This window comes from Arvicola amphibius, chromosome 10, assembly GCF_903992535.2.
Source record: "Arvicola amphibius chromosome 10, mArvAmp1.2, whole genome shotgun sequence".
In the NCBI taxonomy this organism is placed as follows: Eukaryota; Metazoa; Chordata; class Mammalia; order Rodentia; family Cricetidae; genus Arvicola; species Arvicola amphibius.
The window spans coordinates 79,232,342-79,259,111 of NC_052056.1; the positions used below are offsets into that span (position 1 = coordinate 79,232,342).

The 26,770-nt window shown below is 42.7% G+C and overlaps 1 protein-coding gene across 9 annotated transcripts in view; it reads left to right on the top strand.

Annotated features, from left to right (window-relative positions):
* Positions 1–9,186: 9,186 nt before the first annotated feature.
* The window catches only part of Hectd4 (HECT domain E3 ubiquitin protein ligase 4), a 188,671-nt gene continuing 171,087 nt past the window's right edge, over positions 9,187–26,770 (top strand). For all 9 annotated transcript variants that reach the window (XM_038345151.2, XM_038345152.2, XM_038345153.2 and 6 more), the window contains exon 1: positions 9,187–9,573. In XM_038345151.2, coding sequence (XP_038201079.1) covers positions 9,391–9,573 — 183 coding nt within the window. In that variant the 5' untranslated portion in view covers positions 9,187–9,390. The remainder of the gene's footprint in view (positions 9,574–26,770) is intronic.

Below are 26,770 nucleotides of genomic sequence, written 5' to 3' on the forward strand. Positions count from 1 at the left end.
TGACCAAAGCAGCTTATAGAAGAGTTTTATTGGGGTTGATGGTTTCAGGTGAGTCCATGAACATCATGGCAGGGAGCATGGCAGCAGACAGGCAGGGATGGTGCTGAAGCCATAGCTAAGAGCTTACATCTGGTCAATAACTACAAGGCAGAGAGCACTGACTGGGCCTGGTATTAGCTTTTGAAAACCTCAAAGCCAATCCCTAGTGACACAACCTTTCTAACAAGGCCACATTTCAAAATCCTTCCCAAGGAATACCAGCAAACAGGAACCAAGTATTCAAATATATGCACCTAGGGTTTTATTCTTATTCAAACTACCCCAAGAATTATGTTTCTAATCTAGCAGAGACTCAGCCAGAGCTTGTGTAAGACACAGATGAAGTTAAACAGGCTGTGAACCACAAGGAACTATGGGAAATGATACTATAGCTGAGTCAGAAGATGACCCTGGGGATTTTGGGAACTAGGCAGGTGCACTACAGATTTAAAGGTAGACTAGCAATGTTATATATTTTTTTTAATGATCACTGTGTGTAGAGTTTAGGTTAGGAGAGACTGGGGAAACCAGGAAACAAAGGTAGATAATAAATAGCATTCTTTTTTTAATTTTTATTTCATGTGTTTAGCCTGCATATATAATCTGTGTAAAGGTATTGGATCTCCTGAAACTGAAGTTAACAGGCAGGAGTGAGCTGCCATGTGGGTGCTGGGAATTGAACCCAGGTGCTCTGGAAGAGCAGCCAGTCCCCTTAACCTGAGTCATCTCTCTAGCATCAGATGGTCATTCTTGACTGCAGCCCAGATATGAACTGAACATGAAAGAACTGGTATAGGCGGAGGCTGCTCGTTCGTTTTCCATCTGCCCAGACCCAAATAAAAACACAGAAACTATATTAATTACAACACTATTTAGCCAATAGCTTATACATATTTCTAACTAACTCTTACATGTTAAGTTAAACCATTTCTATTAATCTATGAATTACCACAAGATTGTGGCCTACTGGTAAGGTTCTGGCTGGCAGCTAGTGTCTTTCTCTTTTGGCAGCTACGTGGTGTCTCCCTGACTCCACCTACTTTCTATATTTCTGTTCAGATTTGCCACCTGGTTTTACTTTACTAAGCCATTGGCCAAAAAAGATTCTTTAATAACCAATGGTAATAAAACATATTCATAGTATACAGAGGAGAATCCCACATCATCTTCCTTTTCTGTCTAAATCAAAAGGAAGGTTTTAACTTTAACGTAGTAAAATTACATTTAACAAAACAGATATCAAGCAAGAATTACAGTTACAATATTGATATCTACTTTATCTTTTATCATAAACAAGGAAAACTATAACTATTCTTCAACTCCATCAAAGACCCCAGAAGTATAAAATTACCTGTTAACAGGAAGTACATCGTAAGCAACTTCCAAAGCTTTAGAATTGACAGTGACATTTTGCTGCCTGAACAATCACACAAAGTACTTCTGTAACATTGGGGTATCCATCTTCAGCCTATAGGCTCATAGTATCCAGCATACTTCTTCATGAAGCAGGAACCCGAAGTAATGTTTCATCTTTAGGCAAGCTCAGCAGTCACTTTTCTGTAGGTCCTGCATGTCCATTTCATACAGTGTGCCATCAAGCAATTCAGAAAAAAGCAGTTTCTTGCCTAACAAACTCCAAAAGGAGCCTCTTTGATGCCCATCATCCTCATGAAGTAGATTAGTGCTGCCAGGAACAGATGAGTCTCATTGTCATGAAAAGTCTTAAGTTCTTAAAACATTTTAAATGCCATATTCTGTTAGTCTTTGAAAGGTTTGAGGAATACCTATCCATCTGAAATATATCTCTGTCCATATAGAAAACCTAACATGACTACAAGCTCAACTATTATAGATGATTATCTATTAACCTGTATTTCTTATTTATAAATTACACTTTTATTTATTTTTTTAATATTTTTTATGTATACAATACTCTGCATGTATGCCTGCAGGGTAGAAGAGGGCACCAGACCTCATTACAGATGGTTGTGAGCCACCATGTGGTTGCTGGGAATTGAACTCAGGACCTCTGGAAGAGCGGCCAGTGCTCCTAACCTCTGAGCCATCTCTCCAGCCCTTACTGTTACTTTCTTGTGCTAGTGAGGGAATCCTGGACTTGGATATGCTAGCAAACTCTATCACTCAGCTGCATCCTCAGTGCCTTACACTAGAATCCCCAGTGAGCTGGCAGTCATGGGAATGTACACCTCCCCTCACACGCAGACAGATCTCTGATGTAAATTTTTTGTTTGTTTGTCTTTTTTTGTTTTTGTTTTGGCTTTTCTCTTTTTGTTTGATTGCTTTTTTCGAGACGGGGTTTCTCTGTGTAACAGCCCTAGCTGTCCTGGAGCTAGCTCTGTAGAACAGCGTGGCCTCGAACTCACATAGATCTGCCTGCCTCTGCCTCCTGACTGCTGGGATTAAAGGTGTGTGCTACCATCACCTGGCTGGTTTTAGATTTTCAAGACAGGGTTTCTCTGTGTAGCCCTGGCTATCCTGGAACTCACTCTGTTAACCAGGCTGGGCTCGAACTCAAAAAGATTTGACTCCAAGTGCTGGGATTTAAAGGTATGTGCCACCACTGCCTGGCTTTTTGATGTAAATTTTTTTTAAAGATTTATTTATTTTTTACATATACAATGTTCTGCTTGCATGTATACTTGCAGGCCAGAAGAGGGCACCAGATCTCATTACAGATGGTTGTGAGCCACCATGTGGTTGCTGGGAATTGAACTCAGGACCTCTGGAAGAGCAGTCAGTGCTCTTAACCTCTGAGCCATCTCTCCAGCCCGTAAATTTTTAATTATTATTTAAACAACAACAATAATAACCAGGGGAGGGAGAAGTGGCTCAGCACTTTAGAGCTCTTGTTGCTCTTGCAGAGAATTCGTGTCAATTGCCAGCACCCACAGCTCACAATCATCTGCAACCCCAGTCTCAGGAGATCCAATACCTTCTTCTGACCTCTGAGGGTACTGGACATACACATGATGTAGATGTATGCAGTCAAACCATGCTATCAAGTAAAGTAAAATAAATAAATCTTGTTTAAAATTTAAAAACAAAACAAAGAGATGTGAAATTAAGTATGTTCCAGAAAGCAGCCTGGAACTATCATAAAATCATGAAGAGAAAGGAAGAAACAAGTACATTACGTGATATTTGAGCTTTTCAAGATAAGACTATTGATAAGCAGCAAGTTTCTGGAGACATGACTTGGTGGTTAAGAGCACTGGCTGCTCTTTCAGAGGACCAGGGTTCAATTCCCAGCACCCACTTGACAGTTCATAGTTATTTGTAACTCCAGTCTAAGGGAATCTGACGCCATCTTCTGGCTTCCATGGGTACTGCATGCATGATGGTACACAGACATGCATGCAGAACAAACATTCAAACACATAAAAAAGTAAAAAAGATTCTTTTTTATTTTATTTTATTATTAAGATTCGGCCCCTGTGGTGGTGGTGGTGGTGCAATCTAAGGATTTTGTAGCTTGAATGAATACTTTTACAAATTCCCAAGCTGGAATATGTAATTTAAGGCAACAATGACTCAGAGGCCCGCCAGGGGGCGGGCACACAGTATAGTTCAGATGTCCACAGTGGGGCCATCTCAAAGGAAGGCATAAGCAGCTAAAGTCGCTTCATCTTGGGGTTTTCATCAAGGTGGAGGCTGTCCCTTAGTTCTGCTAATTTGGTGGGGCTCCAAGAAGACTTTCTAGAATTTCTTTCATGGGATTTCCTTGCCTTCTGCTTGCACATCCACCCAAGAGCAGAAAATGATGAGACTCTGAAATGAATGTGGCCTACTGGACCCCTTCAAAAGGAGATTTCTAGTGCAGGTATCTGTGTTTCCTCTTTGATACTGCAACTAGTGAGATGAAAATCATCTCTGCTGCATGTTCGTGTGTGTTTGATGGATGTGTTTATAAGCGTTTTTCTGTCTTTGCTTGGCAGCTCTTTCCAGAACTGTCTTTAAGCCATCAGTTAGCTCCTTAGAGACCGTTTATCTCCACGCCACACTTGCATATCTGAACACCCAGTAAGGATTATGAGCTTAGTTCAGACAATCAGCTAGAACAGAAATGTTAACAGAAGCAAGAGACATTACAAAATCCCCGAGGAGCCCCAGCTAGAGCCAAGGCCACCAAACATTGCATTAACAGCCAGGGCACTATCTGTCCACCCACAAACTCACTCCCTCTCAAGGAAGTGGCTCTCCTACGGGGGTGGGTCACTCATACACGTTCTTCCTACTTGACCCATCTTTCTCTGAGCTCTTGACTAGGGGCTACCCAGTCAACATGCCCCTTGCTCCTTTCTCCCTCTTGATTCTTTTTTTCTCCAAAGAAAGGCTACAGAGGTTGATTTCAGCTGGATATGTGGTGTGCAACGGTAAGCCCAGCATTCTGGTGGTGGAGTTAGAAGGATCAAGAAGTTTAAGATCAACCGGGCAGTGGTGGCGCACGCCTTTAATCCCAGCACTCGGGAGGCAGAGGCAGGCGGATCTCTGAGTTCGAGGCCAGCCTGGTCTACAAGAGCTAGTTCCAGGACAGGCTCTAGAAACTACAGGGAAACCCTGTCTCGAAAAACCAAAAAAAAAAAAGAGAGAGAAAGAGAAAGAAAGAAAGAAGAAAGAAAGAAAAGGCTGGAGAGATGGCTCAGTAGTTAAGAGCACTTGTTTCTCTCACAGAGGACCAAGGTTCAGGACCCAGGGCCAACCTGATCGTTTACAACTGCCTGTAACTGCAGTTCTAGGCAATCTAATGCCCTAGATTAGATTACTAGAACTCTGTGATTACTAGGCACACCTGTGGTACACATATGTACATATATACATAATACATACAAGCAAAGACTCATACACATAAAAGTAAAATTAATAAATTTAATAAAAAATTTAAAAAGAGAAGGAAGAAGGAAGGGACAATTTTTTAAAAAGAAGTCATAAATCATGCATTGGGGCTGGGAATGTAGCTCAATTGGTAGAACTTAGTGCTCTTCCAACCTCCACGTTACCAGGCTTACATGTGGTGCACAGATATGCATGGGGACAAAAACACTCATACACGTAAAACAAAATAGATAATTTTCTTGTTTTTGTTTTTTTGCTTTTCCAAACAGGGTTTTTCTGTACAGCCCTGGCTGTCCTGGAACTCACTCTGCAGACCAGGCTGGCCTTGAACTCACATTGATCCTCTTACCTCTGCCTCCTGAGAGCTGAGATTAAAGGCCTGCATCACCACCATCTGGCCCTCCGTAAATTTTTAATGCAAAAAGGTCATACATCTTCTTTGTTTATAAGGGATCCCCCTTCCCCTCCCCCGTCATGACTCAGTAGGGTTCTCTTCCCGGCCTGGAGCTGAAGTTCTTTTGAGCAGTGACTTTTGTTCTGCTTCAAACTATAGGAAAAATATCCATTCTAAAAATTCCCACAGATGGCTTTGTGTCTAGAGGAGGATCTATAAATATTAATTCTTGAGCCACCTCATATTGCTGACTGATTAATTACTGCTGTCAAAATATTCATTATTCAGTCTAAAGGACTTTCAAGTCTAAGCATGGACTCTTCACTTATTGGAAAGGGGGCCAATAGTTTCTTGGGCCTCTTGACTGCCGATCTTAAAATATAAACATGAAGAGAAAAATCTCTGAGTCACCTAAGATGGGCACCAAGAGTTTAAAACCTGTACACTTTACCTGTTTAGAAGATATGAGTGAGCTGAGTGGAAGTGATGCACGCCTTTAATTCCAGCACTTAGAAGGCAGAGGCAGGTGGATCTTAGAGAGTTTGAGGCCAACTTAATCTACAATAAGGAATCTGGGGTGTGGAGGAATGAGGAGGAATCTAAGTCTTGATGTTGACTTGTTTTGTGCCATTGAGGGGAGAATGGGACTGAAGCTTGCTTTGCCAACCGAAGGTGAGACTATCTTAGCTCTGACCAAATGCCTGAGAAGATCTGCTTACAGATGAGCGAGGTTTCAGCCCCTGGCCGATTGGCTCCATTGCTTTCAGCCCTGTGGTGGGGCAGGACTCCATGGTGATGGGAGATGGTGGCAGAGAAATACCCTTGCCTCACAGTGGCTGGCACAGAGCGAGGTGGAAGGAAGGACTGGACGAAGATAAAGCTTTCTACTGCCAAATCTCCCACTAGGACCTCCTCAACAACCAATTCTTCAATGCTGAAGGCGTCAATGGGTTAAACCCCTGTGAGGTCAGAGCTCTCCTGACCCAAACACCTCCTCAGACTCCACCTCCAAACACAACTGCTTCCAGCCCCAGGCTTTCAACACATGTGCCTTAGGGGGAATGCTTCAGAACCAAACTATAACACAATATATTATCTGTCAGGGGAGACTGTCTGGTGATTTGATGAAATAGTCACTGTGGAGGCAGGACACTGATGTCAGCTGTCTTCCTCTATTGTTCTTCATTTTATTATTACTTTATTCATTTATTTGGAACAAGGTCTCATAGTGTAGCTGACCTGGCATCTACTTGTACACCAGGCTGGCCTTAAACCCAGAGATCTGCTTGCCTCTGCCTCCCAAGTGCCAGGATTGAAAGTGTGTGCAACCATGCTGGGTATATTAATATTTTCTAAATTATGTATATGTGGGGTGTATGTGAAAATGTGTACATAAATACAGGTGGCCATGGAGTTTTGGTAACAGGTGAGCTGCCAACATGGGTGCTGGGTACTGAAATCAGATTCTCTGTAAGAGCAGGAAGTGAGGAAGTGCTTGCTTTTTCTTTCTTTCTTTCTTTCTTTCTTTCTTTCTTTCTTTCTTTCTTTCTTTCTTTCTTCCTTTTTGTCAGAGTTTCTCTGTGTAACAGTTCAATCTTGGAATTCACTTTGTAGACCAGGCTGGCCTCGACTGGAACTCACAGAGATCCGCCTGCCTCTGTCTCCTGAGTACTGGGATTAAAGGCTTGTGCCACCACTGCCCGGCTGCAGGAAGTGTTCTTAAGAACTGAGCCCTCTCTCCAGTCCTACCTCTTTGGGACATGGTCTCTTAATGAATTTGGAACTCATAATTTAGGCTAGACTGGCTGGCCAGTGGGCCGCAGGGGTCCTCCTGTTGCCACATGAAGGGAACACACCTGTGTGTGCTAGGGGCCACACACAGCCATGCCCAGCGTTTACATGATCCTGGGGATGTAAACCCGGTAAAGCAAGTACTTTACCCACTGAGCTATCTCCTTGCTTTGTTTTCTGAGGCAAGTTTCACTATGTAGCCCAGGCTGGCCTCAAACCAATAGTTGTCCTTCTGTCTTGGCCTCCTGGATGCTGAGATTACAGGTAGAGTAATCTTGGCTCCATACTATCGTTATTGTTGTTGCTGCTTTAAGACAGGGTTTCACATAGCTCAGGTTGACCTTGATTTTGCTGTGTTTCGGAGGATCCTGCTGTGGAATAATGCTCTTGTAAAGATTTGTCACTCATATCAGTTTAATAAAACTCTGATTGGTCAGTAGCCAGGCAGGAAGTATACAGATGGCATGACCAGACTAAGAGAATTCTGGGAAGAGGAAAGGTAGAGATCCAGTCACCAGCTAGATGCAGAGGAAGCAAGATGAGAATGCCTTACTGAGAAAATATACCATTCACAGGCTAATAGACAAGATATGGGCTTATTTAAATCGTAAGAGCTAGCTAATAATAAGCATGAGCTAATAGGGCAGACAATTTATAATTAATATAAGCCTCTGAATGTTTCTTTGGGACTGAACAGCTGTGGGATCAGGCAGGACAGAAACTTCTTTCTACAAATGACCTTGATTTTGCTATGTTTCAAAGGATGACCCTGAACTCTGGATCCTGGATCCTGAATCTTCAGAGCGCTAACATTACAGGCATACTTTAGGACTCCTTTTGGGGGTGATGGTGTGCAACTTGGAGCCACGTGCATGCTAAGCATTCATCATGTTTTTTAGGTACATGCCTGCTGCATTCCATCACACTTGTCTCTTAGTGGTTTCATGGCACTGACCTCTTCTGAACCACCCACTGTACTGTTCTTTTTTTTTTTTCTTGCTTTTGTCTGTTTCCCCTATCATGCTGTGCATTCCATAAGAGAGGACTTTCTTGCCTCTGTAAAACTAAGAACAAGGTTGCTGGGAATTGGATTCAGGAACTTTGGAAGAGTAGGTAATGCTCTTAGCCACTGAAACATCTCTCCAGCAGGCAGTCAGTGTTCTTAAACCAGTCAACCATCTCTCTAGTCTGAAGGCAATCATCGTTGATAGGTGGTTTATTTTTATCAGATGTCAATGCTTTTTTAACCCTCCTTTTCAGTAATACTAACCAACTACTGTGAGTTTTACTGAGGAGTTCTCATGACTCAGTGTGTAATGCCTATTATATACCAGTCTTTAGTATTATTATTTAATTACCGAATTATCTTATTTATTTATTTTTTGGATACAGGACCTACATAGCCCAGGCTGACCTGAAACATGCTATATGACCAGGCTAGCCTGCAACTTTCAGTGGTCCTCATGCTTTTGTCTCCCAAGCGCTTGGGAGAACTGGTGTGCACCACCAGACATGAATTTTATTTTTTTATTTTTTATTTTTTATTTTTTTTTGGTTTTTCGAGACAGGGTTTCTCTGTGGCTTTGGAGCCTGTCCTGGAACTAGCTCTTGTAGACCAGGCTGGTCTCGAACTCACAGAGATCCGCCTGCCTCTGCCTCCCGAGTGCTGGGATTAAAGGCGTGCGCCACCACCGCCCGGCTATGAATTTTATTTATTATGTTGTTGAAAGAACCCAGGACCTCAGCTATGCTAGGCTGGCCCTCTAACACTGGATTGCACCCAATATTTCATGAGAGCCTTCTGAAAGCATATCATTTAAATGATAAAAGTGTTGACCCTCCACGATCCTCCCCGAAAGAGGCTCTGGCCCGAGCAACGGGTGCACACCTGAGCTGAGCAAGGAGGAGGGAAGAGAACCCCGGGTCGTCTTCGCCCGAGTCCACAGACCTGCGCAGTTGAAGGGGAGTCTAAGAAGTCAGGCTTCTGACTCTGCAGGTGGGTTTAGAGCCCGGCAGGGAGGTAGGCGGGACCAGACCGGAGGGAGGGCGGGGCCTGCATTGTCCGCCCCGCGGGGCATGCCGGGAACCCCGCCCCCAAGATGGCGTCTTACTGACAGTTGGCTGCGGAGCGGCAGAGGCGGATCCTGCTAAGTCAGGGCGGCGGCGGGGCTGGGGTCTCCCGGGCCGGGGTTGGCGTGTGGAAGGGATGGCGGCGCGGAACGCCTAGGGCGGTGCCGCGTGGGCAAGGCTGGCGCGGCGGATGGCCATGGGCTGCTGAGGCAGCGGCGTCCCTACAGCGCCTTCCCTTAGCCATGGGTTCATCGGCTGCCGCGGCTGCGGCGGCAGCGGCAGCAGCGGCGGCGGACTCGGCACAGTGGCTGTCGGTGAAGGAGGAGACCATCTTTCTGCACGACGGGCTTATCCGGGTCACCGACCTGGCCGAGCTGCCCAGCGAGATCCTCGGCGCCCCGGAGGCCGCCGACACCGACCTCGAGGTGAGCGAGGCCCCCGCAGGCCGCGGCAGGTGTGTGTGCGACTCTTGAGAGCATCTTCGGGCCGCGGCCTGGAGCCCGGGCAGCCGCCGCCCCGCCGCTCCCCTCCCCCACGCGCCGGGAGTCCCTGGGCGGGCGCGCCCAGGTGCCTGCGCTCCGGAGACCTTTTGTATTTTGAACGGTTGCACACGCTCTGCTTCTTTTTAGCCCCAGCCCTGTGTTGATTTCGTGGGCGCGCGAGTGCACGCGTGTGTGTTGGGGAAACCAGGTGACAGCTGCCGGGCTTCCTCCACCGTAAGCAATCCTGCAACCTGTCTGTGCGGTGCCTAGGATTGACACCCGGGCCTTTGTCAGGGAAGCCGGCAGTGTGGACAGCGAGAAAGGGATGCTGCACCGCGGCCTGGGAAGGGTCATGGGCGGATGTCAGTGTGTGTGTGTGTGTGTGTGTGTGTGTTCGTGCGTGTGTTTGTGCGTGTGTGTGTGCGCGCGCGCGTTGCGGGGTCGCTAAGAAGCCCAGTCTCAGTAGCGGTGGCAGGTGCATCAGCTAGTTGTGATGGTCCCCCGCCCCCATCCACCCCAAAAATCCCAGATGTGCATATGGGAACTTTCCACCGAGTAAGCTCGGTTTCGTATTTGCTTAGAGGTGGGACTGTTGGCCGTCGTGTTTTTATTCAGGTCAGATGGCTGTTGACCCTGCTTCCCCTCCACTTTGTGGGGTGACATTTTGGTGTGCAGGAAGCATAGAGTGTGATGAAATTCGTATTGTCGCATGGAGGGTTCCCTGGGGTACGCCGCAGACAGGAGAACCTGTGTGCAGAATCTTTTGTGTTTTGCGGTTTTCCATGCGCTTTGGCATTCAGTACCACCGACATTTATAGAAATGGATTAAAATCTCAGTAATGTGTGTTTTTGGAAACGGCAGAGATCCGATCGCGTTCAGCGAGACTCTGGGACGTGCTTGAGATGCGAATGCGGTCCGCTGTGTTTGTGTGTGTCTGACTTTGAGGTTGCTTCAGAATTTCCGTTTATGACTCTTAATTGACATATTTTACAGTATAGCCATGATAACATGGGCGATATATAAGTTGATAGAGAATTCCTACCGTGAAATCTTAATACGATTATGTTTTATTTGCGCCAATTCTATAAAAAGCAAGGGGTTTCTGATTAAACTGCCTGAAAACCCCAGGGCTCTGATTGGTATGATGGTGGACCCTTTATTTAATGGACACTGCTGTGTAAAGGTGGAAGGTGCTCTTTGTTTTTTGAAGGCTAACCTAAATTCTCTCTAGCCCAGACTGTTTGATGTATATGCAATTGAGTTTTCCGATTAGAAGGAATAGAATTATTTTAACAAATGAGTTATTTACTGTATGTGCCCTGAGTGAATTTGCCAGCTATTTCTGGATTCATTTTAAAGGAAAGACTGACCAACTAGATTAATTCTTTTCCTAAAGGAATATGTGAATGAGTGATACACGCTGGGTTTGGCAGTAATGGAGAACTGTTCTGTTTTCATTCCTTTCCAGAGTGCAGTATCTGGAGAAGCAAGTAGTCTGCTATTCACACACCTAACTATTTAATAATATTCCTTAACTGTATCCCTTGTGTTGGGTGCTGTCCTGTTAGATTCTCAAAGGACTCTAGGAGCTAAATCTTGTTACTCATTGCAACTGTTGTATCTATTGTGTGGATATAGCAAGTAAAGAGCAGAGCAAGTGTGCAATTTACTCAAGATCTTCATTTTTATTTTAGAGACAGGGTGTCACTTCATAATTCTGTCTGTCCTAGAGCTCTGTGTAGACCAGGCTGTTATAGAACACACAGAGATCTGCCTGTCTCTGCTTCCCAAGTCCTAAGATTAAAGGTGTACACACCGCACATAGCCTTAAATATTTTTTAATACTTAGGGATTGATTTATAGGGATGCTGGGGATCTAAACTCAGATCTTGTTAACCACCAAGCAGTTTCTCCAGCCCTAAACTCAGACCCTCATTTTGCAGAGCAAGCTCTTTATCCACAGAGCTGCTTTCCTAACCCCACTTTGTTTCCTGTCCAGCAACTGTTTCTTTTTCATATTTCAGGATGATTAAAGTTTAGCATAGTTTAAAAGGTATCTTTTGGGATGTTAACAGCCTGTGAAATAGTGTCTCCCAGTTCTCTCTAGTCTACTCTGAGGGAATAGCAGTGATCTGTATAGTTTTATTTTTTGAGACAGGGTTTCTCTGTGTATCTCTGGTTGTCCTGGAGCTTCCTCTATAGACCAGGCGGGCCTTGAACTCACAAAGATCCATCTGCCCCTGCCTTCCCAGTGCTGGGATTATTCATAGGGTTTTATAATTATAGACTTCTTCCACTAATGATTTTGAATTATAAATAAGACTGGAACTCAGAGCCAGGCAGTGGTGGCACACATCTTTAATCCTAGCACTTGGGAGACAGAGGCAGGTGGATCACTGTGAGTTCGAGGCCAACCTGGTCTACAAGAGCTAGTTTCAGGACAGGCTCCAAAACTATAGAGAAACCCTGTCTTGAAAAACCAAAACCAAAACAAAAACAAAACAAAAACAAAAAAAGGACTGAACTCAGTTGAATAATTTATGAAGGACAACCATAATAGATAAGACTATAGAGTCACAGAATTTTAGGCCACAGAAGGAACCTTGGAGATGATGCCCCTTGGAGATATGATTGATTCCTTCATTTTAGAAATTGATCAGAAAGGATTCTGCTGTGATGGGTGTAGCATGTCTAGCTATGTCAGTAAGATGGGCCTTCTGCTTCTGCGTTCCAGTGTTCTTTTTACTCTCAGTGCTGTTTGAGGTTAGATGTCATTTAAAAAATAAGTATCTAAGGAGATCAAAATCGACCTGAGCAGAGCATCTGGAGTAAATTTTCTTCCTAGTAAATTATAGATTTGTTTTTGAAGGAAAAATAACAAAAAAAGAGCCCACCACATAATAGTGTTTTCAACTAATTAGTGCAAGTACTATCTTGTGGATTTAGCAGTAAGTGAGGTCTACTGTTTTGGGTGTTGAGGGCATGGCAGTGGATGAAATGAAAGCTTCCTTCTCTAAAAAACTTATATTTCAGCTTGAAGATGTAAACTACAGCAATAATAAGTATCCTGCATCATAGCCCCACAATGTCCTTGAATTGGACCCAGGAGCAGTTGGATACCCAAACCCACCAATGCTGAAGCTTTTAGCTTAGCACATAGACTTTTACAGCTATATATAAGTCATCTCTATGTGTAGTAGTACAAGGTAGGCAAGTGGTCATTATATTGCTTAGGAGATAATGATTAGAAATACTATTGTATATGTGTTGTATGCCTGGTCATATTGCACACAGCCAGGGCTAGATGACATGTTCTAACAATGACAAAGGTGATGCTGCTTCCACATCACTTCATGTGTTTGTGTGGATTCTGTGTAGTACTTGCTACAAAGCAAATCTGAGGTTTACTTTTTTTTTTTGAGATAGGGTTTCTCTGTATAGTTTTGGTGCCTGTCCTAGAACTCTCATTCTGTAGACCAGGCTGGCCTTGAACTCACAGAGATCTACCTGCCTCTGCCTCCCAAGTACTGTGGTTAAAGGTGAATGCCACCATTGCCCAGTGAGGTTTACTTTTTGGAAATTTCTCCTCTTCTTTTGAGACAGGGTCTCAGTATGTAGACCAGGCTGTAGACCAGGATGGCCTTGAACTCACAGAGATCCTTTTGCCTGCCCAGTGTAGGTTTTAAAGGCATGCATCACTGCCCAACATTTTCCTGAATATTTTCTTTCTTAATTTTTTTAAAATAATTTATTTAACTTTATTTTATATGTTTTGGTATGAAGGTATCAGATCTCCTGGAACTGGAGTTACAGACAGTTGTGAGCTGCCATGTGGGTGCTGAGATTTGAACCTGGGTCTTCTAGAAAAACAGCCAGTGCTCTTAACTGCTGAGCTGTCTCTCCAGCCCCCTTTCCTGAATATTTTCAATCCACAGTTGATTGAATGTGAAGATATGGAGCCCACTAATGTGGAGGAACAACTTGTGTGTGTTCGTGTATGTGCTTCTGTATATGCCTCTGTGTGTGTGTGTGTGTGTGTGCGCGCGCGTGCTAGTGCACATGTATGTGATAATAAGTATAAGTGTTGTGGAGAAGATGAACCAGGTAAAGAGATGGGATTTTACTTCATTTCCAGTGGACTGGAAAGGAGAGTGCAGGCAGATGAAAGTACAAGCTGGCTTTTGAGCAGTCTTGAAAGAAGTGAGAGTGTGACATGACTGGAGCAAAGAGCATCCTATACAGAGAGGACATCCAGAGCCACTGTCTGAGAGGACACTATCCTTGGCTTGATTGGAGCTCTGAGCCCTTTTCAGAAAGCAGAGGGGGAAAGGAGTGATGGCAGTTAGGAATGCTGATCAGATGGGGCCTTGGCAGTAAGGGCTTTGAACCTCACAGTGAATTGAATTAAGAATGCAGAGTGAGGCTTATTCTTTTTATGTTAATTTTAAAATTAGTAAGCAAGATAATAGATGTCATTGTGATATTTCATACATGTATTTTGCTTATCTCCCCCTCCCCTTTTTTTGTCCTTTGAAATAGCTGCCTTCTATCTTTGTGGTACACATTGTAATCCTAGCATTTGGGAAGCTGAAGCAGGAGGATAGAGAAATTGAGGCCAGCCTGTGCTATACAGGGGATTAGTGTGCATGTCTATTGTCATAGTGGTGAGCTTTGTAAAGATCGCTTATAAATGTTCCATGCTTTTACCGTATTCACTCCTCGTACCCTCCCCTTCTTCACTCCTCTCCCTTCCCTTTCCCTGCTAGAAAATTATTATTTAAGCATTGAAATAAATATAAACTTAAAGAAAAAAGGATGCAGCTCAGAAGTGATAACTCATGGGGCTGGGCTTATAGCTCAGTGGGAGAATCATTTACCTGGCAATCACAAAGCCCCAGGTTTAGTGCTGCCTACCACACATACATACACAACTCAAATACATTGAACCTTAAATTCCATTTCATTGAACATTAGTGGTTTTTTTTTTTTTTTGAGACAGGGTTTCTCGTGTAACAGTCCTAGCTGTTCTGGAACTCGATTTGTAGTTCAGGGTGGTTATTTATTTATTTATTTATTTATTATGTATACAATATTCTGTCTGTGTGTATGTCTGCAGGCCAGAAGAGGGCACCAGACCCCATTACAGATGGTTGTGAGCCACCATGTGGTTGCTGGGAATTGAACTCAGGACCTTAGGAAGAGCAGGCAATACTCTTAACCTCTGAGCCATCTCTCCAGCCCAAGGGTGGTCTTGAATTTACAGAGATCCACCTACCTCTTCCTCCCAAGTGCTGAGATTAAAGGAGTGTGCCACCACAGCCCGGCTGAACATTAGTGTTTTAAATAAAGGTAATCAATTGGTTGAAGTTTCAAAAGCTTGCTATTTACTGTTTTGTATTTATTTTACAAACTCTACCTGGAGACAAGTCTCTCTCTCTGTCTCTCTCATTCTCAAACATGTATTCACACACACACACATATGCACATGTGTACACACGCACACATATACACCGATAGAGAAGCTAATTTCTTAATGTGTCCAAAATATTTTTTTACCTTAAAGTTTATTTGATAATTTTAAATTTTATTGCATTGATTGATTGATTGATTGTGTGTGTGTGTGTGTGTGTGTGTGTGTGTGTTTGTGGTCTTGGAACACCAGGGTGTTTGTGTGGATGTCAAATGTCAACTTTTGCGAATCAGCTGTTTTTCTGACTGGTTGGTCCTGGGGATTGAACTCAAGTTGTCAGGCTTGGCAGCAAATACCCTGACCCATAGAGCCATTTTACTGGTTTAGGTATAGACTTCTTTTAAATTAAAATATTTTCTTTTTTTTTTAATTCAAACATTTTCAAAATGAATGGTTCTCGTTTTTCTTTTCTTTATTTTTATGTGTCACTGGGGATCAAATCTGTTTTCTATAACTGCTCGTGGAATGTAAGCACTCTCTCCTAAGCTTCTTCTTGAATCCTGCTTCTCGTTGTTCATGATTGTGAGGACTTCCTCTCCTCCCTCAGTCATTAACACACTACTCGCAAAGACTTATTCCTTCCCCACTTTAGTTTTTCAAGACAGGGTTTTCTGTAGCTTTGGAGACAGTCCTGGAACTTGCTCTGTAGACCAGACTGGCCTTGAACTCATGGAGATCTGCCTGCCTTTGCCTCTTGGGATTAAAGGTGTACGCCACCACCACCTGACTTGATTTAGAAAAAAATTATTTAATTAAAATTATTTTAAAGATTTCTTTATTTTTTATTTTTTAAAATAATTTATTTAGATTTATTTTATGTGCATTGGTGTGAAGGTGTCAGATCCCTTGGAACTGGAGTGACAGACAGTTGTGAGCTAACATGTGGGTGCTGGGAATTGAACCCAGGTCCTCCGGAAAAGTAGTCAGTGCTCTTAACCACTGAGCCATCTCTCCAGCCCCAAGATTTCTTTATTTTATGTGTATGAGTTTTGCCTGTGTGTGCATTGCCTGGGGAACTCAGGAGAAGGCATCGGATTTCCTAGAACTGGGGTTACAGATGATTGTAAGTCTCCATGTGGGTGTTAGGAACTGAACCCAGGTCGTTTGAAAGAACAAGAACTCTTACCACTGAGCCGTCTCTCCAGCCCCCATACAAAGCTTTTCTATTTTTTTTTTTTTTGAGAAAGGTTTTCTGTGTAGCTTTTGGAGCCTGTCTTGGAACTTGTTCTGTAGTCCAGGCTGGCCTCAAACTCACAGAGATCCGCCTGCCTCTGCCTCCCAAGTGCTGGGGTTAAAGGCTTCTCATACAAAGATTTAAGCATAAAACTATATGTAAATTTTGTGACTACGTCAAGCTGGAAACACTCCATATGTCCAACAGGTCATCAGATAAACAAGTGTGGAATATCCATACGATGAAATAAGAGCAATAAAAAGTCATGCACTGTTGTTAGTGTATGGGTTTATGCTGGGTGCTAGAAGCCAGACACAGCGTACCCTATAAGATTCCATTTATATGAGATTCTAGAAAATACAAAGTAGTGTGTGATGACTGCGTGGAGAGAAAGAGGAGGGCTGGGGAGGATAGGGAAAATGGTAGAGGAGCACCAGACTTCTGAGTGATGGGTGTTTTGGTTATGGTATCGTTTCATGTTCATATGTATATGTGTCAAAACAACTCAGATCCTACGGTTTAAATATGTGCAGTTTATTGTATGCCAGTTACATTTCAGAAAGCAAACACAATCTCTGCATGCCCAGAGTGTGTTCTGGGTACTGTTTGGGAAGTGAAAGGTAACAGGGTTTTGTGTGTTGTTTGTTTTATAGTTTAAGAGAAGAACATTTGGGTTTGGAGCTGCTCAGCTGAAGCAGCCAAGGCTTTGTATGTCGTGACATGCACATAGAACCTTCCGGACAAGGTTTGGGCTTCATTTGGTCTGTTCTGTGATTGCTGTGGAGAAGTTCAGAGCTGAGCTAGAATTCCAGATTTTAGAATGGGGAGATAATGACTCAAAAAACTGTCCTTGTTCACCAGTGTTTTTTTTCTTGGCATGCAGCCATCAAGCACTGATGCAAGTCACTAGTGTTCTGTGAGCTTGGATGAAAGGCTGAGCAAGCCAGTGTATGAAGTAGGGATGAAGATATGAGGATTGTCAGGGGCAGTATGGTTAGGGATTGAAAGTCACACCTTGTTTTGAGATGGGGTCTTACATAGTTAGTCCCAGCTGGCCTTGAATTTGATAGGAGGTAAGGATGACCTTTCTGCCTCTCTAGAGTTCTGGCATTGGGATTACAGGTGTGCACTACCAATCTGCTTGGTATAACATCTTTGTCAGCATTGTCAACACTTCTACCACCACTATGGCAACAGCACATTGTACTTCAGCCAGGCTTTTGTGAAATGCTTCATGACTTTTGTCCCATTTAATCCCCACAAAAGCCTTCTGAGGTTGGTTGCAGAAACTGTGGTGTAGGCAAAATTAAGTAATCTGACAGAGTTCACAGTGACAAAGTAGAGGCAGGAATCTGTCTGGTTCCAGCCTGGGATTCATGTTCTTTTTTTTCTTTCTCCTGGAACTAGCTCTTGTAGACCAGGCTGGCCTCGAACTCAGAGATCCGTCTGCCTCTGCCTCCCGAGTGCTGGGATTAAAGGCGTGCGCCACCACCGCCCGGCGGGTTCATGTTCTTAACACATTAGATAGTCATTGTCTTAGAAATGTAGGGGCTAGGAATGTAGCTCAGTTGGTAGAGGGATTGCCTCACATGTACAGACCCCTGGGTTTTATTCCTGGTGCTGCATAAACTAGCATAGTGGCACTCTTCTTTAATCCTAGCATTCAGGATGTAGATCAGAAGGATCAGAAGTTTACGATCTTGGCTGCACATCAAGTTTAAAGCTAGCCTGGGCTACATGAGAGTCTCTCCAAAAATAAATAAATTAATTAAAAAAATTGAATATTGGTTAGGTGTGGTGATACATGACCACAACCCTGTACCCAGGAGACTGAGACAAGAGAATTGCTATGAGTCAGAGGCCTGTATGGGCTACATAGCAAGACAAGCTGGGCATGACAGTGCATACTTACAATCCTAGTACTTGGGAAGCTGAGGCAGGATTATTATTATTATATTTTGGTAAAAGGCTATGTTGCTGTTTCTTGAAAGTTTTTTTTTATGAATATCAATTAGGTGGTCACAGAAAGTCAAACCATCTTGTCTATAGATTTCTTTTTCTAGCAGCAGAGATAGTTTTTTAAAATTTATTTTTATTTTATGTGCATTGGTGTTTTACCTGTATGTATATGTATGTCTGTGTGAGGGTGTCAGATCTTGGAGTTCCAGACAGTTGTAAGCTGCCATGTGGGTGCTGGGAATTGAACCCGAGTCCTCTGGAAGAACAGTCAGTGCTCTTGACCACTGAGCTATCTCTCCAGCCTCAGAGAGATAGAGTTTTTTTTTTTTCCTCCTACAGTTTTCTTGCCTCACAACTTATTTGCAGTATGGTGATGTGCATGAGATTATAACTGATCTTCACTTTAGTATTTCTCCTATTGTGTGGTCAAAGTCTTTCTAAGTAAATCAACTCTTTATTATCTGTATTCTTGGCTTTCAAATTGACTGTCCCTTTTGGCTCCTGGGTGGGTGTCCTGTACCTGTTCTTCTCAAGGCCATAAGTGCCTGTGTGTCAGTTATGCAAAGACTCTCAGTTCCCAAATCATTCTGCTTTCTCTTCCCTTCCCTGCTCCCATCTTCCTTTACAGCAATGGTTGTGGGGTGAACACAAGGAGTGTAGTCTGCTTCACAAGATGTTTAGTCAGGAGTCCCTGCCTGACAAATGTAAAAAACAGCACATGACCAACTATGGGACAAATGCAGTTATTTCAAAAGGAGAGGAGGAGGCTGTAAGAATTGCATAACTGCTACTTTTTTTTGTGGTTGTTGTTTTTTGAGACAGGGTTTCACTGTGTAGCCCTGACTGTCAGTAGAACTCGCTTTGTAGACCAGGCTAGTCTTGAACTCACAGAGATCTGCCTGCCTCTGCTTCCCCACTGCTGTGATTGAAGGCATGTGCCACCATGCCTGGCACATAACTGACATTTTTGATCCCTAGATGATCAAAAGCTTGCCATCTCACATTCTTCTCATAACCTCATGTGCAGAGTCTCCTTTGCCATGTCCACACCTCTAGAAGTCAGGACTAGGACATCTCAGAAGGTACTGTTTTCCAGCTCAACACAGTGGGTGTTTTGGTGTTTCTCACTATCAAAACCAGTTCTTTGGAGCCTCTTTCTGCATGTTTGAATGTGTGAGTGTTTCTCTAGGGTAGATTTGAGACATCACATCAAGGTGCTCGTTGTTCATTTTAATGGATACTGCCAAATCAATTTCCCAAGTGTCTATACCAGTTTATATTCAGTCACCAGTTTGCTAGGACCTCTCTTCTTGCTCACTGTGATGACTATTTTAGAACACAATGGTTTGCTTAAATTTCCCATATACTCAAGCTACTGACTCTCATGGAACTGGTACCTGGAAATGTGTGCAGTGCCTGTCAACTCCAGGAAACCATAGCTATCTGTGGGTGCCTTCTGCTTTTATCACTTTGCTTCAGAGTACCTTGCTTGTGCTTGGTCTTATTCACCTTCTGGCATATATTTATTTTGGTCAGTAATCTAAATAATAAATCTATGCCCATATGTAAAAGAAGGAATATTTTGTAGTTTGTGATGGGCTAGGGATGTTGAAGGGGTTTAGTAAAACTAGATTCCATTAAAAAGTTCCATTTTTATGGACTGCGCTTGATGCCAACCCTGATGATCTGAGTTAGATTTCTAGGTGGAAAGAGAGAAACGACTCTAATGGTGCTCTAATCTCAACAGGTACACTGTACCAAGTGCATACCCCCACCCCCATTCCCAATAAATAATCTAATAATTTTTTAAGCTGGGCAATGAGGGCACATGACTCTAATCCCAGCACTTGGGAGCTAGAGGCAGGCAGATCTCTGTGAGTTTGAGGCCAGCCTGGTTTACAGAGCTAGTTCCAGGACAGGCAGGGCTACACAGTCTCAAAAACTTAAAAAAAAATTTAATTTGTCTTCTAAAATGTTAATGTAAATGTTAGTCTGCATACTTTGGAGTGTTAAGGAGGCTGATATTAAGTGGGTTGTATTTGTGGTGTGTACCTTTTGGCCTTAAAGAATTAATATGGAGATACTGTAGAAACAGAAAATATGGGGTGTATGAGAGAGACAATAAGTAGCCTGGAATCATACCAATTAGAGAAAAATTAGGTTTATTTTTACTATTATTTTCTTCTTCAGCTCATTTTTATATATAGAAAACAATGATTATATGCTACCTGTAATTCTGTATTTAAAATTTTGTTTGTAGCCCTGGCTGACCTGGAACTTATTATATAGACCAAGCTTAGCTTAAAATTTAGAGATCTGACAGCCCTGCCTCCCCAGTGCTGCAATTAAAGGAGTGCACCACCAGGACAGGCTCTTTTGTGTTCTTTACTAATGTATTGTGTACATTTTGTTGAAATAGATTTAAAACACAACTTTCATGGTTGCATGGTAATTTATGAATGTACTGTAATTGTGACATTACTGAAATGTCTTCAAAGCTGTTATTTTAAAATACAAATTTATAGGAATTCAGAGGATTTAAAAATTTTTGTTGCTGAATGGGTGGTAGCACATGCCTTTAATTCCGGCTCTGAAGAGGCAGAGGCAGGCGGATTGTGATCCAACCTGGTCTACAGAGCAAGTTTCAGGACAGAAACCCTGTTTTGAAAAGCCAAAAAGGAAAAAAATAAAAGAAAAAAATCTTTTGTTGGCTGGGCAGTGGTGGTGCATGCCTTTAATCCCAGCACTTGGACACAGAGGCAGATGGATTACTGAGTTCAAGGTCAGCCTGGTCTACAGAGTGAGTTCCAGGACGGCCAGAGCTACCCAGGAAAACTCTGTTTTGGAAAGCCAAAATAAGTAAGATAAATAAATAAATTTGTTGTTACTGTGTGTGTTATGTGGAATTTGTGTGAGGAGATAGAGGCATGCATGGAGGTCAGAGGACAACTTTGTGGAGTTGGCTTTCTTCCACCTTTGTTGTGTTCCCTGATCAAATTTGGGGTGTCAGGCTTTCCTGGCAAGTGCTTTTACCCATCCACTATCTTATTGGCCTTTAATTGCCTTTTCTTTTTCTTTTTTTTTTTTTAAAGACAGGATTTCACTATGTGGCACTATGTAGCCCTGACTGGCCTGGAACTCACAAAGGTCCATCTACTTCTAACTTCCAATTGCTGAGATTGAATGATTTTTTTTAAAATTATGATTATTGATGCTTTGCCTGCATGTATGTCTGTGTGAGGGTTTTAGAAGCCCTGGAATTTAGCCGGTCAGTAGTGGCGTACACCTTTAATCCCAGCACTCGGGAGGCAGACACAGAAGGATCTCTTGAGAGTTCGAGGCCAGCCTGGGCTACAAGAGCTAGTTTCAGGATAGGCTCCAAAGCTACACAGAGAAACCTTATCTTGAAAAACAAACAAACAAATGCCCTGGAACTGAAGTTAAAGTTTTAGTATTTATTTGTTTGAATTAGAAGTTCATTGTGATTGTTAAGGTATGGCAAAATATCCCGTTAGGTCTTAAACCCAGGACAAATGACAAAAGGCTGAGGTGCCTTTTTAACATATCAAAGTTAACCTGGCCACCAGGTTCTCCCTGCATTCCTTGGTCCTTTACCTGTTACAGGGTATGGCTGGCATACCCCACCCCCACCATAAGCCAGCCATTTTGGTTATCTACATTCTTTTGGTCTACCCTTTTACCTTCCTGGCCTCTTGGTCTCCTCCTAGCTCTCTTCTCTCCATCTTCTCACATGGCCTGGCTCAGTCTATCCATGTTCCCTCTGGACTCTCCCAGATGTCCCTGTCTCTGACTGTGTTCTCCTTTTTGTCTTTAATAAACTTTCTCCTCCACCATACTTAGGAGTAGTCATCTCCTTTCTATTATTATTATTATTTTTCTTCATTTATCTGGTGCTAAAACCCAGGATCAGTCATATCCTTCCTTTCTTATTTCTTTTTTTCATTTTCATTCAGACAGGTTATAACATAAAGGCATATTAATTGTGCCATATGATTTCTCTCCTGGTAGTGTTGACTATTTATGTAGAACTTTGAAGTTCATGTTCCATGATGGGAAACTTTGGAGTACATGCATCTGAATTCCCAGTGTTTCACCCCAACATTTTGCATTACTAGGTCAAAGCATGTGTGTGGCAATTTTAGGTTAGCAATAAGGAAATGCATAATTTGCAAACTATTTCATGCAAATTATAGGTTTAGGAACTCTAACAACTGTAGATGTCACATTCAAATAGTGGTTTATGCTAACAAAATGTTGACATTTGGTTTATATTTATAATGGGTGTCTTGTGTTCTGTATGTGCTTGGTATGTATTTGTAGTTTGCATTACTGATTGCAGATACACAAAGTCTAATGCAACACATGTAGTTATTTATTGGATGGCATAGAAAAGCCAGGACCTCTTACGTCTTGTGACTGTTGATATATTTGCTTTGTTTTCCTCCTGTCTCCTGTCTTCCCTCATTTCCCCTCCCCTCTCCTCCCTGGTCTCTCTCCTTCCCTCCCTCTAACCCTCTCTTCCATCCTTCATTCCTATGTGTCTTTTTTCTTTCTGAGATAAAGCCTTGCTTATGTAAACTAGACCAACCATCAACTAACTCATGATCCTCCTCTTTCAGCCTTATTTTATGAGTGTGTGTCTCCAGACCCTGCTATGTGTGCTTTCGTTTGTTTGGTTGTTTTTTTTTTAAGACAAGGTATAGTCCTGGCTGGCCTCGAACTCACAGAGATCTGCCTGCCTCTGCCTCCTGAGTGCTGGGATTAAAGGTATATACATCACTGCCTGGCGCTGTTTGTTTTTTTCAAGTTTTTTTTTTTTATTTTATGTTTAAGGTTGCTTTGCCTGCATGTATATTTGTGCACCATCTCTGTGCCTGGTGTCCTTGGAGGCCAGAGGAGGGAAGGAGATCTCCTGAAGCTGAAGAGATGTTTTTGAGTGGCCATGTGGGCGCTGGGATTCTAATCTTGGTCCTCTGTAAGAGCAGCCAGTGCTCTTGACTGCTGAGACATCTGTCTGGCTCAGGAAGCACTTTTTGTTGTTGTTGTAGTTGTTTTGTTTTTGTTTTTCAAGACATGGTTTCACTGTGTGGCCCTGACTATCCTGGAGTTCTTGGCATCACTAGTGCTGAAATTACAGGTGTGCACCACTATGTCCAGCCTCTCTAAGTCTTTCTATTTGGTGCCCACACCTCCCCCTTCCTGCTCTGGAGCTAAGAGATAAGTATGTATCTGGTGCAGCACTGGCATCTTCATGCACAGCACAGCAAATGTTCTTCAACCCCGAGATGGTTTCTTTGTGTAGTCTTGACTATTCTGGAACGCACTCTGTAGACCTGGCTGACCTTGAATTCACAGAGATCCTCCTTCTGCCTCCCAAGTGCTAGGGTTAAAGGTGGGCACCATCACTGCTTGACACAAATGTTCTGTCATATAACCGGTTTGCTTTGAACGTCATTTAGACTAGGTGCTTTTTTTTCTCTCTACCCTTGGTAGTTCCCAGGGCCTTGCTCAACCCAGCTAGATGTAGCACTGAGCTGCTCTCCCTCCCTGCCTGTCATTTTTGGAGTTCATACTAATGAGCTGTACAGACTCTCATTCCCAAGGATTTAAAGGATGATGATGTACTTAGTGTCAACCTGGAACTTCAGACCCTAGGAATCTTCTGGGTTGTGTGTGGACATGGAAGAAGCTAGGTATAACTACCAACAGCATGACTTTTAGCCCAGCACTGCCACTTATCAGAACTTCTACTCCTTGGAGCTGTCATGTAGCTCATTTGGTAAAATGCTTGCCTAGCATGTATGAGGTCCTGGGTTCCATTTCCAGCATCACATAAAATTGGATATGTTGGATATGTTATTGTTATACCTGTAATTTGAGCACTTGGGAAGTGGAAGCATGAGGATAAGACTTTAAAAATTATCCTTGGCCGGGCGATGGTGGCGCACGCCTTTAATCCCAGCACTCAGGAGGCAGAGACAGGTGGATCTCTGTGAGTTCGAGGCCAGCCTGGTCTACAGAGCTAGTTCCAGGACAGGCTCCAAAGCCACAGAGAAACCCTGTCTTGAAAAATCAAAAAAAAAAAAAAATTATCCTTGGCGCCAAGTGGTGGTGGCACATGCCCTTAATTCCAGTACTCAAGAGGCAAAGACAGATGAATCTCTGAGTTCAAGGCCAGCCTGGTCTACAGAGCAAGTTCCAGGACATTCATGACTACACAGAAAAACCCTTTCTCAAAAAAAAATGAAATAAAACAAAAACAAAAAAAATTATCATTGGCTATAAAGTAAGTTTGAGATCAGCCTGGGTTACATGAGACATTACCTCAAAAACAAAACTAAAATCTTCCACTTTTTGTTTATGAACTATTCTTCTGTGAAGGTAAATGATAGTTATAAATGAAATAAATGAATGAAATGAATGAGGGAACTTACCCAGAATAGCAACTAGCTCGTGACACCATATGTGGGGTGCAAGCTTTGATAATGAAGCACCCATTATAATTGAAATACTGGATTCTTTAACTGGCATGGTACATTCTTTTTTCCCCTGAGTCAGGGTTTCTTTGTATAGTTTGGAGCCTCACCTAGAACTCACTCATTAGACCAGGCTGGCCTTGAACTCACAGAGATCCATCCTTCTGCTTCTGTTTCCCGAGTGCTGGGATTAAAGATGTGCACCACTACTGTCCAGGTGACATGGTACCTTCTAAAATCATGCATTAGCATGGATGAATAGCTATCCCTCAATTTCTTTAAAACTCTGAAAAATTAAGGTATTGTTTTTATTGATAGTTAAATTAGTATATACTGCTTTGGTCTTGTCTTCAACAGGAATAATAGTGTTGGTTATTTTTACTATAAACTCATGGGACAAAGTATAATTTATTCCTGCAGGCTTAACTTCAAGAATTTTTATAAAGAGATCTCTTATATAGTCTCTTATATAGTCTAATATTTTCCTTTCTCTCCATTGTTTTTTTTTTTTTCTGTGTTGACATATCAGGCTACTCAAGATACTTAGTTACTGAGAATTGCCCCTCGGGATCATCATTTGGGGCTGATGATGCTTCAAACACAAATTCTTTGGTGATAGAAAACGTTTAACAGAACTACATCCCTTAGCTCAACTCTGCTTTGTTTTCAAACACAAATAACTTCTTAAAAATTTTCCCCACTGTGGTGTCAGTGGGAAAGATGCTTGTTACCTAGAGGGATTGTTGTATAAGTCTGGTGACGTGAGTTTGATTCCTGAAACACCTGTAAAGGCCAAACGGCTGAACCAATTCCACAGAGTTTTCTTGACTGCCATACGTGTACAGTGGCATGTGTATGCCTACACACACACACACACACAGGGGCAATAATAAACAAAATATGAATTTACCTTCATGTTGAAGAAAAAGATATACACAGAAATATATAGTGGGCTAGAGAGACAGCATAGATTAAGAGCTCTTGCCGAGGACTCAAATTCTGTTATCACTCATGTGGAGTGGCTAACAACTGCCTGTAATTCCAGCTCCAGATTTGTCTCTCCTCTGGTCTCCAAGTGTACCCACACTCATGTTCACATACCCATACTCAAACATGCACACATATACCTAATTAAAAAAAGAAATTATCCTGGCTGTTTTTTTTTTTTTTTTTTAAATTAAGTTAGAATTATCCGGGAAGAGCAGGGTTCTAGGCCAACCTGGCCTACAGAGCAAGTTCCTTGACAGGCTCCAAAGCTACACAGAGAAACCCTGCCTGGGAAAAACAGACAGACAGACAAACAAAAAGATGAAACAAAACAAAACAAAAGCCTCCACCAGATTGTGCCTATAGGCAAGTCTATAGAGATCTTTTCTTTTTGATTAATGAATGATGTGGGATGGCCCAGCTCACTACAGGAAATGCTACCTCCTGGCAGGTGATCCTGGGTTATATGAGAAAGAAAGCTGAGTGGACTGCAGAGTGCAAATGTGCTAAGAGCTCTGATTACTTTTCCAGAGGACTGGGGTTTGATTCCCAGCACCCACATGGTGGTTCACGACTGTTTGTAACTTTTGTCTTAGGGGATTCAACACCTTCTGACTTCCACAAGCACCAGGCATTCATATGGTGCATAGACAGACATATGGACAAAACATCCATAATAGAACCAAGAAAGGAGTGAGGGAGGGAGAAAGAGGGAGGAGCAAGTCAGTAAGTAGCATTCCTCCATGGTTTCTGCTTTAATTACTGCTACTAGGTTCCTGCTCTGCTTGAGTTCTTGCTTTGTCTTGTAAGCTAAATAAACACAAATTGCTTTTGGTCATTGTGTCTTATCATAGCAATATTAAAGCAAATTAAGACTTTTTTTGTTTTTGTTTTTTGAGACAGGGTTTCTCTGTGTAGTTTTGGAGCCTGTCCTGAAACTCTGTAGATCAGGCTAGCTAGCCCTTGAACTCCCAGATATGCCTGCCTCTGCCTCCTGAGTGTCAGGATTAAAGTTGTGCACCACCACTGGGTGACATAAATCTTTTTAAAAA